General features: G+C 46.7%; 2 protein-coding genes across 3 annotated transcripts in view; one reads left to right on the plus strand and one right to left on the minus strand.

Annotated features, from left to right (window-relative positions):
* Nucleotides 1–63: 63 nt before the first annotated feature.
* Nucleotides 64–11,704, minus strand: LOC118509065. The gene has a single exon (XM_036049184.1). The coding sequence runs from the start codon at nucleotides 11,366–11,368 to the stop codon at nucleotides 1,358–1,360; it is 10,011 nt and encodes a 3,336-aa protein (XP_035905077.1). The 5' UTR covers nucleotides 11,369–11,704; the 3' UTR covers nucleotides 64–1,357.
* Nucleotides 11,705–13,066: 1,362 nt separating this feature from the next.
* LOC118509066 overlaps nucleotides 13,067–15,564 on the plus strand; it is a 31,092-nt gene continuing 28,594 nt past the window's right edge. For both annotated transcript variants that reach the window (XM_036049187.1, XM_036049188.1), the window contains exon 1: nucleotides 13,067–14,970. The gene's annotated coding sequence lies outside the window, so the exon portion shown is untranslated. The remainder of the gene's footprint in view (nucleotides 14,971–15,564) is intronic.

Raw genomic sequence — 15,564 nt, forward strand, 5'->3', positions numbered from 1 at the left:
AGGCCTTACCTTGGGTAGGGGGACTCTCAAAGCTCTTGAAAGGAATTGGACATCAGATTTTGAGTTGCGTCAAGTCTCAGCCCAGAACCAACTCTCTTGTTGGTTGGGAAAGACAGCTTTATTTATACCAAAAATTTCTTAGTTTATGGTTAGTTCATTCGCCTTAAATTAGGTTAAACTTTTTTACGTTATTGCGTAACTTCTAGGTAGACGGCAAGAGCATAGACGGCAAGTTACTTATGGGATTTTCCTTAGGGTGGTTTTGATTTGAGTCGTTTCCGTTGGTTTGTTCGTTAACCTGCTGATATGAAATTATCATTCATAGATTTGCTTGTTTCGGGGCGATCGAACGCTGCGCTTGCATAAAATGTGTCGTGATGGATGAGTTTGTCGCGGTGTGATCGATTGCTAGGCTCGCATGAAATGTATCGTTATGATTATGTCTGTTTTGTTCTATTTGTTTGCGATGGTTCGGAGTGGATAAAGTTTTACGCTTAGTTGCTGACCACTGTCTGCACCGCACGATGCTTATGAAATGTATGTTTTTCATGACGTGTTTTTCAGATGTATAGCAGGGATGCTACACTATAGTGAAATGAGATAGTGTATTATAAGAACATGGGGTGGACTGGTGGCCGAGGTGATATCGGGGCCGATCTTCAAACGGCAGGACCGAGGTTCATATCCCATCCAGACCTCCTCCTTGTACGCGCAGGGCTTACTACTTTGCTACGTGTAAAATTAAGACACAGAAAGCCAGAAATTGGCAGGCCGAGACCTCTCGAGATTGTAGGGCCAAGGCCAAGGACGGCAATCGAATAAGATCACCTTTATATTCGGTTTTCAAACTACTGCTTTCGAAACTTCTAGCCGGTATAATCAAATGCTCTCTATCTCTCTCTTTTCTTGGCCTAACGACCATGCCTTCAGTACTGCCTGCCATTTTTGACTTACAATACTTAATGATACCACGCATAGGATAGTCAGCTCTCACTACGGGATAGGAAGACCGGCACCATTGACGTCTCTTCTACTGGAACTTATATAATGAAACTAAAATTTGGCGAAAAACTATCATTTCGTATAGCACTTTTGTTTTGTTTGAGAAGCCTTTGAATATAAAAAAAATTGTTTATATTTTAAAAATAATGAATGAAAAATTGTCTTATTGTTTTATGTATTTTAGCCATATTTTCATCAGAATGGCAAAAGAGGCACAGATTCGATTTCTTGATTCATCCAATGGCAGGATCGATTTACCCAAACTATTCAACTTAGATTTTATTTAAAAAAACGATATTTTCTAAATCAAATCCACATCATTATATATTTTGAATGAATTTTTTTTAGCACCTAATCAAATTATTCGTTTGTCTGAAGTCGCCACACCTGATGAAGCAAAACTAACAATTGGATTTGGCAAAACTGTGGTAGAGTTCAACTCATATGAGAGCTTATTGTAATTAGAATTATTAAATAGACAAGCGTTGTTCCTGAACGTGTTGTACATCATAATTTGTTTGCTTTCGTTCAGTTCATCGCTAAGAGCATGAATACGATCGATCAGCTGATAGTAGACTGTTTTTGTAGGGTGTATGGACGATAGAAACACGTTGGCATCATCTTCAATATCTTGCAACACATTTTCTAACCAGCTACAGTAATTTACATTGTCACCATAGTACCGATATTCTCTAACCGTTTGCTGCAGGTCAAATAACATTTCAGCTACTTTTGTCTGCTCTTGCTGAGAAACATGTTGCCTTTCTTGGTTTTGCTTGCTTCCAAATAATAAATTACCGACAAAAGATGCTACTTGCTTCACAGCAGCAGGAGCCACGCGGAGCAGTGTAAGAGTTCCGTTCAGATGGTCGAGATAGTTTAGGGGCCGATTGTACGGAGTATAGACGTACGAGCTTTGACTTCCTGAACAAGTGGCTGAAGGTATCCCATCATATTCTATTGGATAGCATAGAGAGTAGTGATCTTCGGTCATGCTAATAACATTGCTAACGTTGTGAGGGAACACGTAAGAAAGTCCATACTGTTCGTAGCATATGGATGCGTTCGGTTTGCCTTCCGAAAACGTGTTAAAACAGTTGGATAGCTGGAAACTTTTACGAGGTGCTTTTTTACGAACGGAAAATGGAATAATTGCACTTTGGGGATCCTGTTGCTTGCTCTCACCATCGTCTACCGTACCGAAAATGGTCTTAACTACATTATTTATCCAACTCGAGATTTTACTTGAGCTAGACACTGTTAGAAGCATATCTTGTGGATAATCATTAAAGTATTCCAGCTGGCTTAAGCTAACCCCATTCTTTGCGCTTTCAAAATCAGGCAATAACTGCGTGGCATTACTGTACGCAATGTCTCGCTTTTGCGGTTGCTTCTGAAATTTAAAAAACAACTTTTCGATTGTTAAGATTTCGTCGATCACCTTCATTGCTTCGGGGGGAATTTTGTCCAACAGAATGGTACCACCCGGACTTCCTGCCGCCTTTCCGGCCGTAATTGCGTCCTGTACCGTTTCACCCGTGATAACACTCGTGTATATTTGCTTCCAGGCTTTAGCCTCTTCCTTCAGCAGTGTGCCCACTGCTTTGAAATCGTTCACCTTGATAGCTTTTCCAATCTCCTTCAGCTTTTCCAAACGACCAGCGACCTGCTGCGTGACCGAGTTAAGCTTGGGTGAGATGGATAGACCAAAGCTGGCACCTTCCATGACACCCCACACCGTCGCAGGTTTGCTCCAGTCCCATTCCCAGAAGCGAAGATTGCCATCGTTAGCCAAGCTGCCGGAGTAAAGCAGAAACCCGCCGGTCGTTCCACTCGTTACGATGACGAACGCCGTGCGTGATAGTCCGGTGTATCCAAGGAAAGCTTTCTGGATCCCGCCGACAGCATTAAACAGTGTGGCCCCGGTGAGAGCACCGACGAACAGCGCATTCCATGTGCCCGGTTGCGTCCAGTCCCATTTGCTCGGGTCCCAGCTGCCGGTGGCGGATGCTAAGCTTACGTAGGCAAAGCCGGCCGAGGTCGCTGTTACTACACCGATGGCCGCCGTTGTGCCGATGTAGCCGGATAGAAATGTGACTGAACCGCTGATACCAAACGGTGCCAGGGCACCGATCACACCACCAACCAGCCCCCCAATCAGTGCCTTCTTCAGTGTCCATTTGGTGGGGTTCCACGAGTTGTTAGCTGCCGATGCACCAATGTACGCTCCGCCTACAGCTAGTACAGCCACCAGCAGAAAAGCGAACTGACCATCAGGATCGACCAGAGAGACGGGAGAGTTGCCGGCGTACAGATACGGGCTGGCGTACTGTTCTTTCGGATCCATCTGCAGGAAGCGTCCGAGTTCGGGATCGTACAAGCGAGCGTGAAAGTCGTACAGACGCGTTTCTTCGTCCCATTCCTTTCCCGTAAAGCGATAGTCGAGATGATGGTCCGGATCTGCGCCGTACGTTCGCAGCAGCTCACCGTACGGTAGATAGTCGTATGCGGCTACTATCTGGCCATTTTTAATAACCAACCGTACCGATCCTTCGTGATCGAGCGCAACGCTGTAGAACTGATCATTGCGCATGAAACCTATCAGGCGATCTTCGGCGTAAAGGAACACCGTTGCCCGCGCGTTGGGCAGTGCGTCGGCTTCGGTTTCTTTGCCTCTGTAGACGGCTTCATATTCGATCAATGGTTTGCCTTGTAGATCACGGATGTAGTACTTCTTCCTGATTAGCCTGCCCGTACGATCATACACCTGCTTGTACAAACGATGGCCCCGAACGTTGTAGTCGAATTTTAGTTGTCTGCCGTCGGTTAACGTAATTTCGGTTGCTCGATTGGACAGTGGATCGTAGACGATGCGTTCGATGCCTTTGTGTGTGGCCCGAGTAACGCTGCCTTCCTCGTTGTGCTCGACCTGGAAGCGCACTTCTTCAAGACCCGATCGACTGCCCAGGTTTGTACGATAGACGGCAGCTATTTTGTTCGTATTTTTCGTATACTCCAATCGATATCGTCGAAACCCGGTATAGAAGAGACGATGATTGCCATTCGCATCGATGGCATACGATTGAACGTCGGCCGAACTGTAGCCCAGTGCGGTGGAAAATGTTTGGTAAAGAACGCCGATGATTGCTGGCAGATGTGTGCTATAGTCACTCAGCAAAGCACGCAATTCTCCATTAAGTGCTGTCATGCCAAAGTTGGACTTTGCTCCAATGAATTCTGCTTCAGAAAGCATCTTCCAGATAGCGGTGCATGTGCTGCTTATCGCTTCCGGAATATCGTCCTGATACCATACGCTGCACAGTTGATCAAATAAGCTCTTCGATAGGTTTTTGCGCTGTGTGATGACGCGAACCAACAAACCGCCTAGTGTTAGTGCGTTCGGGTGACTTGCAATTGTAGGATGGAACAGGGACTTCCCGGGCATACCATGACAATCCATCGCACTGTTAGTACTGCAGTCAGTGTGCAGGAAACCAGCATCCCTTAGCTTTTGCCATATGTCTTCCGAACTCTCCACAGATATGCCTGGAATATCTGCAAAGGTTTCTCTTCGCAGTGGGTTGTACCGCTCCTCGGCGGCATTTTGAAAGTATTTGGCCCGAATCAACTGTCGATGGTTCCCGTAATCGTATCGGTGGCCATACGTTTGCGGAAATCCTCGTCCATTTAAAATGGCCCCAACCTGATGACCGAACGTACCGAGCCGGCATACAACGGGTAACCGTAGCTCCAGCATGGGATAGAAACTTTTCAACGGACGTCCTGCCGGATCTAGATATCCTGCCGTCACCAGAGCGTCGTAGCAGAACTTTGCTCTTCGTCCCGTTCCCAAGTGAGAAGGTTTCAGCTTAAGCTGTTTTGCATCGCTATGTGCGTGCCAGGTTGCATTGAAATGGGTTGCCTGCACGGTACCATCACCAATCGGACGTCCACCATACCCCGTGCCAAGGTAGTCGATCGTTTCGGTCAGGAATGGATCTGCTATCCTTGTCAAGTATCCTGGCTGGTTGTAATGAAACGTGCGTACATATGCATGTGGCGAGTTCGGTTGAACAAGCGTGCGCTTCGGCAGCCCCATGCCGTTATTCTCAATCGTAACGTACTTTTCGTCAGTAGCAGCGTTCACGATACCGATCAACTTTCCACGGTGATCGTAGTCGTATCGTAGACGAAACTTTTTCCCCCTTACCGTGGCCGGATAGTGTATCTCGTGGATAAGGTCTTTCTTGTACTTGTAGCTAATGCCCAGAGAAACATCGCCGCTCGTGTACAGTGCGCTGCTGGTTAGCTGTCCGCGGTGATCGAAGAACAGCAGTTCAGAGAGCACATGATCGTTGGTAACCTTTTTAACGTTTTCCAGCCTATGCCGGTGGATGGGAGCCACATCCTTGTCCCCGTGACTAAACCGAATGAAACTTGATGAGGCAGGCAATGGCGAGTCGTTTGGTAAATATGGCGTAAGATCATGGGTGTCTAATGGCACAATGCCTCTTTCGCTCAACTCACCCACGGAGCTGTAGCTGTAGTACATGACGTTACTGCTGTTCTGCTGCACGACGAACCGCAACAAACCTTCCGGTGTGTACAGATACCGGGTGCTTCCCGCATCAGGAGTTCTTTTGACGGTCATCAGACCCCTTTTTCGATCGTACTCGTACCACGTACCCCAAGACCGTTGTAACTCCTTATGTTCGGACGAAAATGTGCCTCCGAAAAAGGGATTAGTGCGTGAGAAAGTGTTTGCCTGCTCGTGGTAAGCTGGAGGCAGTTGCAAAGCTAATCGACCATCGGCATCATACGCGTACGTAGTTAGATGATGATCGCCATGATGCGTTCGCACATAGTCTGCCGCCTTTAGCTTGCGCCGATCGTGCACCGCGACGTAGAGAGATTGATCGGGATAGCGTTCGTGCTTGTAGTGAAACCCATCGACGGTGGGGAACAGATTTTCCAGAAAATCAATTCGCTCTTTGCTGTTGAAATGTTTTGCAAAAGCACTACCGATAACGAACGCCTTTCCAGGCACGGATTGTTCAGCTTTTTCTTCTAGCGGGTTAGCTGCGTAAACGGTTCGGCTGTACGGGAAACCTTCGCAATCCTGGTTCAAGCGCGTGACTTCACCCTCCATTTGGCCTGTCTTCCAAAACCGTTCCTCCTGCTCGATGAAATGGCGTCGGTAGCCAAAGAGCGACGACGAATTAGCATTGCTAATTTCGGTCCACCTTGTTTTAACAGCAGGACGATTTAGCTCATCGTACACGATTTCTTGCACGGCAATGGCGTCTGCTTCCTTCAGCTCCAGCACTTGCTTCGGCATACCAAAATCGGACAAATAGATAACCTTTACACTCACGTCGTACAGCAACATTGCATCCCAGATGTTAACATTTTTGCTTTGGATTTTATAACGCTCAAAACGCATTTCTTTGGTCGCCCAGTTCTCCATCTTAAGCTGCCCATCAACCCAAACGCTGTAGTGTTTGTTGCTGCAGAAGATCGCCATATCACCTTCGTGCGGTATGGTGGTTTTGGAGGCTCCTATGCTCTGTGCGCTCAGTGTGGCTTGCTCGTTGGATAGCTCGAGCGTAAATGACATTGCACCCAGCTCCACTCGACTGTTGCCTGCTGGTGATGTTCCGCCATATCGAAATCGTAAAACAGCTGTTTCGGGAACGTACCGGAATGAGCCATGGTAAGTGTTGTGCGCTGCTGGTTCCAGAACTTCTCCCAACGCGGGATGCATTTCGATACGCGCATTGTCGGTCCTCGATGCAATAGATAAATGTTCGATCGATCCTTGCTCATTGATTTGGCCCACTTCATTGCCCAGGACGTCGTAAAGCCGATGCGATAACAAACCGGAGGGGTGTAGCGTCGATCGTTCCAATGCCAAGGTGGTGTCGTAAATATGAACATTCAGATTCAGTTGGGCAGGAAACAACCTCACATGATCTATCTCAAGGAAGGCATTACTTCCTGGTGAAATTTTAACATCGATTCGATCGGTACTCTCAACGACTATTACTTCAACATACGTCCACCCTTTGATGGAAAACCCAGCCGTTCCCTTTACTTTTTTCCCCCCGTATTGGACAGTAAGTGAGCTGCCGATGTCTTGTTGACCCACGGACCCCCTTAACCAGCAAGAAACAATCAACGAATCGAAATGTATCTTCGGCTCAAACGTCGAGCTCAGAGTGTTCAAACGATTCAGGTGCAGAAAATGGTTGCCCTGCTCTTTGCGTACAACACCCTCATTCCATTTCCAGCGACGCCCTTCATTGCCAATTACGTTCTGCTCGTATGGTTCAAATCCGTAGTAGGACACCACTTCCTCGGATAGCCGAAACGGGCGAAAATCGGCCACAATTGTTTTCCCATCGCGTGCCATTAACACGCCGTCCTTATCGTAAGGTTTGCTTCCATCCGTGCCCACAGGATCGACGAATTTGACAAACTCCCCGGCAGCATTGTACACCGATTTGGTGCTCTTGGTGCTGTTGGCAAACTCATAATGCACCTTGAACCATCCGTACCGAGCGTCCAGGCTGGCGGGAGTAATTTTCACATCGCCCATTAAAAATCCTCCCTCGTAAGGTTTAGCACTGTTGGCGGCGAACTCGTAGTAGTTGGTTAGCTTTCTCTTTCCACTGTCCACAAACTCATGACGCCAGACCACATTTTTCCGCGTCATGCCAAACGAATCCATCGATCGGACGTACACGTTCTTGCCATCGGTGGTGGTGCTGATAACGGCCAACGGGTTGCTGTTGGTGTCGAACATCTCGTCTGCCGGCAGGGTCGTTAGCTCGCTTCGCTCAAAGTTAAACAGCTGCACGGCCGCCGATTCATTCAATTGCACAGCCAGAAACGCGGGATATCGGACGTGCAATGCAGTAGCATTGTTGGTGTCCGTATTAAACACGGCAACATTGTTCGGACCGATCAAATCGAATGTTGCATTACGATGCGTTTTCACCAACCGGTGGGATGGCCCTAGCTTGATGGAGATGCAGTCGAGAGTAAGCTCCTCCTGTGGAATTCTTTCCGCCGTCCAGTCAACACCATCGTACAGCACCTTGTGGCTGGCAGCAATGACGTGCGCATCGTTCACAATCACACCGAACTTGGCAGGATCGATTGCGAATGGGATCTGTGAGGTGATGTTACGGTACAGCTCCTCCAGTTCGGCATTAAGCTTATCGTGAGCCTCTTTCCGATAGCGCTGCTTTTCTGCTTCCGGAGCTCTGGGCTGCTCGCGGATGTCCTGCTCGATCCTTTCCTTAATCTTTGCGACTTCGTCCATTATCTTGCCCCGATGGCTGATAACCTTCAGGTGGAATTTGCCACCATCTTCCAACCGATAACCAAACTCAAACACGTTTCCATCTGCTTCCGGAGGATTAAAGGTGTACGTGGCAAGATCTTCGATGAGAATGTCAAGCACCGTCGGGCGAACGACTTCATGCTTCCAGTTCAGGTGCAAAAGATGTAGACGGGCGTACAGCTTTAGACCGTCGAGATGTAATGAGCGGAATACGACCACGTTGTGGAACATTCTTAGCGCGTCGAGTTTAATACCTTGCTTGAAGTTGCGAAGAATTTCCTCCGGGTGTTCGAAACGATCAAACACGGATGTGCTGCTGGTCAGCAGTTCGGACGGAAACGACAGTACGCTTGGTGCCCACTGACCGTCGTCTCGTCGCACAAACATGCTTAGCTGACGATCGTTGTACACAAGAAAGCCGTGCGAAAAGAAGTGTTTTACTGACGACTTTTCCATGTCGAACGGTTTCAATGCTTTCCAGGTGCCATTCTGCCGTTCAACAACTGTAATGCGGTGCTGTTGTACGGCAAGCAGAAAATCGTACCCGGTGTGAATCGATGTGTCCTTAGGCAACTTTATGTAGGTAGGAGTCGACTGCCAAACGTCCGCTTCAGTGTGAAACAGACATAGCTCGGGCTGAGTGCCTTCGCCGTGGTGAAGCAGTACGGCGAAGAAAGACTCCCCGGTAAACATCTCGTAGTCGATCACCGGAAGTTTTCCCAGCGCAGGGAAAGATACATTAGCCACCGGTACGGTGGCCGTACCGAGAGCATCCGCAATGCGTAGCCTCACCTGGGCTTGCGTAGTGATGTCACCGATCAAAAGATACCCCGGCCCGTAAGCTGTCCGAGGACGGGAGTGTGTAGCGAAGCGGTTCATCAGCACATTGCGGTCGATTTCGATCAGCGTGTAGTCAAACTTAGCTGCCAAACGGTTCGGATAAATAATTTCGCTCATCGCACCATCCGGTCCGTCGTAGCTAAATTCTAACACGGTGCTGCTTTGCTGTGCGATGCGCTTCAAGCGAACCTTTTCATCCTGTTGCGCGTAATGCAGCGTAGCCGATTGAATGTAGCTCGGGGTGCGAATAGTGAAGCCGGTCAGAAGGGTGCTGTTGAAGAGATTTGAATAGGAGAGTTGCAGCGATGCCTCGTTGCTGGTGATAATCGAATCCAACTGATATTCGTGCGCGGATGAGTCCTTTACATAAGAATACTCTAACCACTGTTCGGCTCGATCGACGTGCCTTATCAGGTGCCACACAGATGGATACTGTGCCTTGCTATCAGTACGCTTGATGGGAAAAGGCCAGTCTTCAGATCCTGTTTCCATTTGAACGGCGCTCTTGCTACCGTACGTTCCGTAGATAAAGCTTTCTCCGTTGCCATCCTCAACAATCCATTGGTTTAGGGCACGGTTAAATGAGACAGTCATCTGATCGTTCGATTCAATCGTGAAGGTGGTAACTGGATCATTTGCAGCATGATGGGAAGTTTTGTTTTTTGTCAGTAAAATCGAGGACCCATCCTTGACCAGGTAGTAGCGATGTTCCTGGGGGAAGATGCTGTTCCTCCGATCAATGTAAACGCAATCCATCTGAAGCGACCAGCCAACGCCCATCGACCCGGCCATGCTGGCAGATTCTTGATACGTGATGTACTTAGCGGTGGATAGTTTGAACAGTTTGCCAACCACGAACAGAGGGATACCGAAGGCCAAGTTCCCGGTCATAGGATTTATCGGCTCAAACAACAGCGATGTGTCAAGCTGCTCACCCAGCGACGCCTGCACCAGTGGTCCAGTTTGTGTGTTTAGTGCAAAAACGGATTGAAGGTCGTCATTTATCAGCGCAGGTTGGACACTTTCACTGGTTTCGTTTATTTCACACGTTGAAGGTTTCGATGAAGCAAGTCGAAAGGAGATGATTTGCTTGCCACTGATAGCGATTGCTCTGGCGTTATCTCTCCCGGCAAGTGTTTGGATCATTGTGGAATGACGTACCTCATCACTGTATCCCGAACCAGAGGAAGAGCATTCAAATCCCTCTTTAGACAGTTTAAAGCTTACGATACCATGCGGTCCTGTTAGCCAAAGTTCATCTCTTCCATCACCATCCGCATCGATCAGGCTGGCGCTGTTCCAGTGTTTCCTTCCCCAGCCAAACGTAACCAACTGGGAACTTTGCGACACTGGCCGGTACTTTGTATTCTCCCGTTCGTACAGAAACATTCCACTCGAGTTAAGGTGTAACATATCATCGTCATTGGTAGTGCCGAAAATAGTTCCAAACAAGATACGTTCATCGGCAGATGAGGTAAAAGGCACATTCGCGACACTTGCAACAATCTGTGGAGTGTAGTTTTGGTCCAGCTTGTAAACACTTATTGCGCCTAATGATCGTTCAATGATCGATGACTGCTTCGCACTGCCACCGTTGTTCGCCAAACCTAGCCAGGTTATATTGAGCTTCCACGTGGCGGGTAGGTTCGGAGGATCGTACAGCTTCCACAAGGGTTGGGTTCCACCTTTAAGCACATCACTTTCTACCATCTGCTCAAACTGCACCACTCCACGTTTATTTCGCGCCAGCACTCCAATCGTCGTATCGTCAGCAAAAATGTGGCCCATCACAAAAACAGTACCGGAATCATTCCACCCGTACATATCCCGATACCTGCCATCAGAGCAATAATGGCGCAAGGCAAGATCGTCTCCTTCCATGCGGTAAAACTGCAATCCTTGGCGATTTCTTACCAACACCCAGCCAGCATTATGGACGAAAAAAGAGCTACGAAACTCACGGTTCTTTCCATCGAAAAATCCTTCTCGGGACCACAACTCTTTCCATTCACCGGACAGTGTTCCGAACGGCTCCAGCCGGAAGCAATGCAACGATCGCTGGTGCTTTACCAGCAAAATCTGCCGGTTAGATACTTTCGCACGAAACACATCTACTTCAGCACCGAACGACCCATCAAGCAGTTGTTGATAATGTGCGGGGTTTACTTTGCTCCCCATGGCTTGTTGCACTTGTTAAAAATGAACGTTCTTGCACAGCTGCTAGCTTGTAACTAATCTTGGGTTAAAGATGATGCTCCATCCAAAGACCGGAGGCCGGTGATTTCATGTTATCAATTTTGGGGGAACTCCCGGGATGTGATTATCGCACGTAATAACGAAACGTAAACTCTAGCGCGATGATCACCGTTTGTTTGTTGGTGTTGTCTAGAGCCTATTCAAACGCCATAAAGAACTCCTGTCTGGCTATGTGTATAGTTAAATACATGTATCACAACATTCTCATATAGGTTACTAGAGGTTAAGTTTGCTTTTGTTTTGTACGGCAAACGATTATAATTCAATGTATTTGTGTGGAATATGTGTTGATATGACTTGATTTTTTTTTAATCAGAGATATTCAACGAATGGCATTGGCAACTTGTCCATAATGACTCTGTACATACTGAATAATAATCGAGAATCCGCCGCTGCAATAAGAGCTTATGGTCTTTGAAAGAGATACAAGTGACTTCCGTAAGAGTTAAAAACAACAATAAATAAAGATACTGCTTAATGAGTAGTTAATGAATGTGTATGTGATACATGACAGATAGCTGATATCATGTCAGTAGGGCGGTCCGGTGGCCGAGGCAATAACTGCGCAGGTTGTCACTCGGCAGGATTGGAGTTCAAATCTCATACGGGGACCGTTTCCTGATAGCTGGGCATGATCTAGTAGTTACGATAAGCCAAGAAGAACTAGCCAAAATTTGGCATGCCCCGAGATCTTTTGAGGTTGTACAGTGCCAAAGAAAAAGGAGAAGTGTTACTCCTTATCAGTTTAAATTTAATTAATGTCCGCCAAAGCTAAATCCACGTTAAGCTGTTTTATTTTCAGATTTTTTTTTTTAAACCTCGGTCTTTGATTCCAAATTATCCTTCACTGACAACCTTGAGGAGTCTTGTTCTGCCATTTCTGGCTTCCTTGACTTAAGCCTAGGGTACATGATGCGAAATGTTAAAAAGATTTCGGTTATGATATGATTTTGATTAATTTTAATGGTACATAAAATTCCAAATTTATCTTAAAATTGACAATCTATGAATGGGTCAAGTTGTGTAACTAACAGCTTATTAGTAAATATGTGCTGCTAGTATCTATCTCTTTGGGCCACACAAAAGCAAAACAAAGCCAAATGACAACCTTAAAATTTGACTTATTCACGCACTACGGAAGCTACTTGTCCATTGGGCACTGGAGTTTATAAGCACGAAGAAAGCTTTCACTAACACTACCACACTGCCAATGAGGGGAAGTAAAAGAGATCTCGAAACTTTCCCTCTTTTTCGCTCTCGAGAAGCACTATGAACACATCGCACTATGAACGTGTGGGACATACATTTGGTCAAAAAGTAATTCACACCATCGAGCATATCTACTCTTCAGCAACTTCATGTTTAGCTCTGGTAATTAAATTATTTCCTTGTATAGTGATTTATTGTAATGCTTTCAACCTCAAATCGATCCACACAACCGTTGTAGGTGTTGCTATCATAACATAAATTGCCAAATTTCTATAACAAAACTGTACTTCCCTAAAAATCTCATGCGCTAGGGGTTTTTGTATATCAAAATCCGTGTTCACGCATTGAGCGAGGGCTCGATTCCGCAGGAGTAAAGCATGCCGAGTATCACAGTAGGCAGAGGCTATTTCTTTTGCACTAATGCCGGTAGATGGGATTCCTACATTGGTCTTCACGCGAATGGTAGGAAAAAATGGTCTCGGAGCACGGGAACGTACGTACCTTGAGCCATTCAGTTTTCGTTGTTCACTGTGGATGCTGCGCTTGGACGTTCGAGCTGTTCGATCGAGACTACTTGCACCGAAGGGAGCCATAGTTGTTTCTACCTCCACTTTCGGACCACTGTGTTCAGGAACAGCCTGTGTCCTAAGCTTGAACGATTTTCATTGAATCTTTCTCAAAATCAGTGCAGTGCGAGCGGAAGTGTTAAGTGAAGCATCTCCGGCCAGACCAGTTTTCCTTCGATTCCGTTCCAAACCATTTTGGAGGTGGAGAAAAAGAAAAGGATATCTGTCTACACATCGCCTGCAGTACTTACTGTCAACTCCCAGAGATATGGGTGTATGTGTGTAAAGGTGCTCCCCGCGGACTCTTCGGTAAAAAATAGTCCCCGTTCGCAGACGGGCTGCATCGAGCGAACGTTCCAGGCAAGGTAGCAAAATTTGTCAGTGCAATTGAAAGCAGCTCCAGCAAGCAGGAATATGATCCAGCAAGCACGATCAATCATTATTCATTGAACTCGAAACTCCGGTTTAAATACGTGCGCCAGGCTTAGTCAACACTGCTCTAATACTGCTGTGGAGCTAAATTAATGCAAATGGTGTGAAAACTAGCGTGCCCAGCGTCTGTGTAGCATTTGTCTGACATTGTTGGATACTCGGACAAATTATTGTGGGGCCAGTTTGCGAAGACCAATTGCAAAAATTGTTGCCCCAAAAGACAAAAAGTGAAGTCTGATTTTTCTTTCACTGACCCTGATACTGCACACCAGTGGCCAACGGGACGTCGAGCGAAAAAGAAAGGCTACGAAGCGAGATAGACGTGAGTCGGACCGAGAGCGAAACTAAAGAAACAAAGCCAATACTATAGTGCGAGCGAGCGAGAGAGACGAGCAAAAGGGGAGCCTATAAGCGCCACGGTAGAGTGAGCGAAACGGGAAAGTGAAGCGAGAACGAGCACAGAGTACAGCAACACATATCTGGGTTGTGCGACAGTGTGCGTGAGATGTTGTGTGTGGAAAAGTGAGCGAAGGAAATTTATACCAGCAAGAGCAGGAGAAGCGCAACGTTATCGGAAGCAGCAGGGAGAGACGACGGTCGCAGCAAACCAAATAAAAGTTTTCCATCGGGGATCCAAGCAAGCCGTGCGTGGTTTTCTTATTTCGTCGCTATTTCATTGCTGACCGCCGTCAGAAGAAGGGGTGCTGTAGTACATCGCACACTCAAGGCTGCTTCTGTCCGTGGGGTCGCAGTGATTATTTTGTGAGGAAATTTGACTTCTGTCAATCGTGCGTGCGTTGCAATCGAGCGCTGGCTGGCCGTGTTTGTGCAGTGTGTGATTATCGCAGGAATCGTGTGTATTTTTAAGCAAATCTTTTCGTTCGCGATTTATACTGCAACAATAGTGCAATCTCCGTTAAGTTTGTGAGACGTACGATCGTTGTTTTTTTTGAGACCGTTTTTATTGCTGTGTGTGAAAATCAAACTAAAACAATCTGTCACTACTGCTCTGCCTTGCGTGTGGTCCTCCAGGGTGCTACAATCATTTGCCCACCGTGTCGTGCCAGTGCATGCAAGGAAAAATCGTACCTCGGACTAAACGCAGGAGGACCGTCTGCCGTGTGTTGCTATCGGACGAAGGTGTGGAGGAAAATTGTTCACCGTCACACACAAAGTGATTGCGATAGGGGAAAAAAACCCCATACGTGAGACAATATGCTGATTAAACTGGTGAAAGAAGACTTTCCGTGTCTGAAAAACGGGTTTATATAACATTATCTTCGTGCTATCGAGTTTCTTCGAATCTACTTCAACAAGGTAAGTGGTGTCGGGGAGCGTATTGAAAGCAATTAAAGATCATTTAATTGTGTTATGTACAAACTTTATGCCGTATCTTCTCTTCGGTTGGCAGTTTATGACGGAATTTTACCCTTTTATATAAGTGTTCTGCTACAATTCCACGTAAAATATACATTTTGCTTACTCTATTTGTGAACTTTTTGCTGTGATCAATTAAAAATATCATGCACACCACGATAGGTTTCGCGTGTGGAATGGACTCACACAGCTGCAACTAGAATTGATTGCGTAGGGTGTTGGTGTTGGTGAGATGTTTGCGTTCTGCATGTGTAGCAACGGTGCCAAGAGAGAGAGAGAGTGTGTGAGAGCGAGCGGAAAGAGCGAACGTGTTGCGAAGGGAGACGAACGAACACGAACGCAACGAAAAGCGGACTGTCAACAAAATCAGCTGTCAGCCATCGACAGTAGGTGGCGAGCAAAAAAAAAAAAAAAACAGTGTTCTGTCAAATCGGACTTCGGGACTCCGGTTGGCAGTGGTTCTTTTCGTTTGGCAGGCAGCGCAGAAGCAAACCATTGATCACAAAATATAATTTTCGTTTTGGAAATTACGGA

The sequence above is a fragment of the Anopheles stephensi genome, chromosome 3, assembly GCF_013141755.1.
Source record: "Anopheles stephensi strain Indian chromosome 3, UCI_ANSTEP_V1.0, whole genome shotgun sequence".
In the NCBI taxonomy this organism is placed as follows: domain Eukaryota; kingdom Metazoa; phylum Arthropoda; class Insecta; order Diptera; family Culicidae; genus Anopheles; species Anopheles stephensi.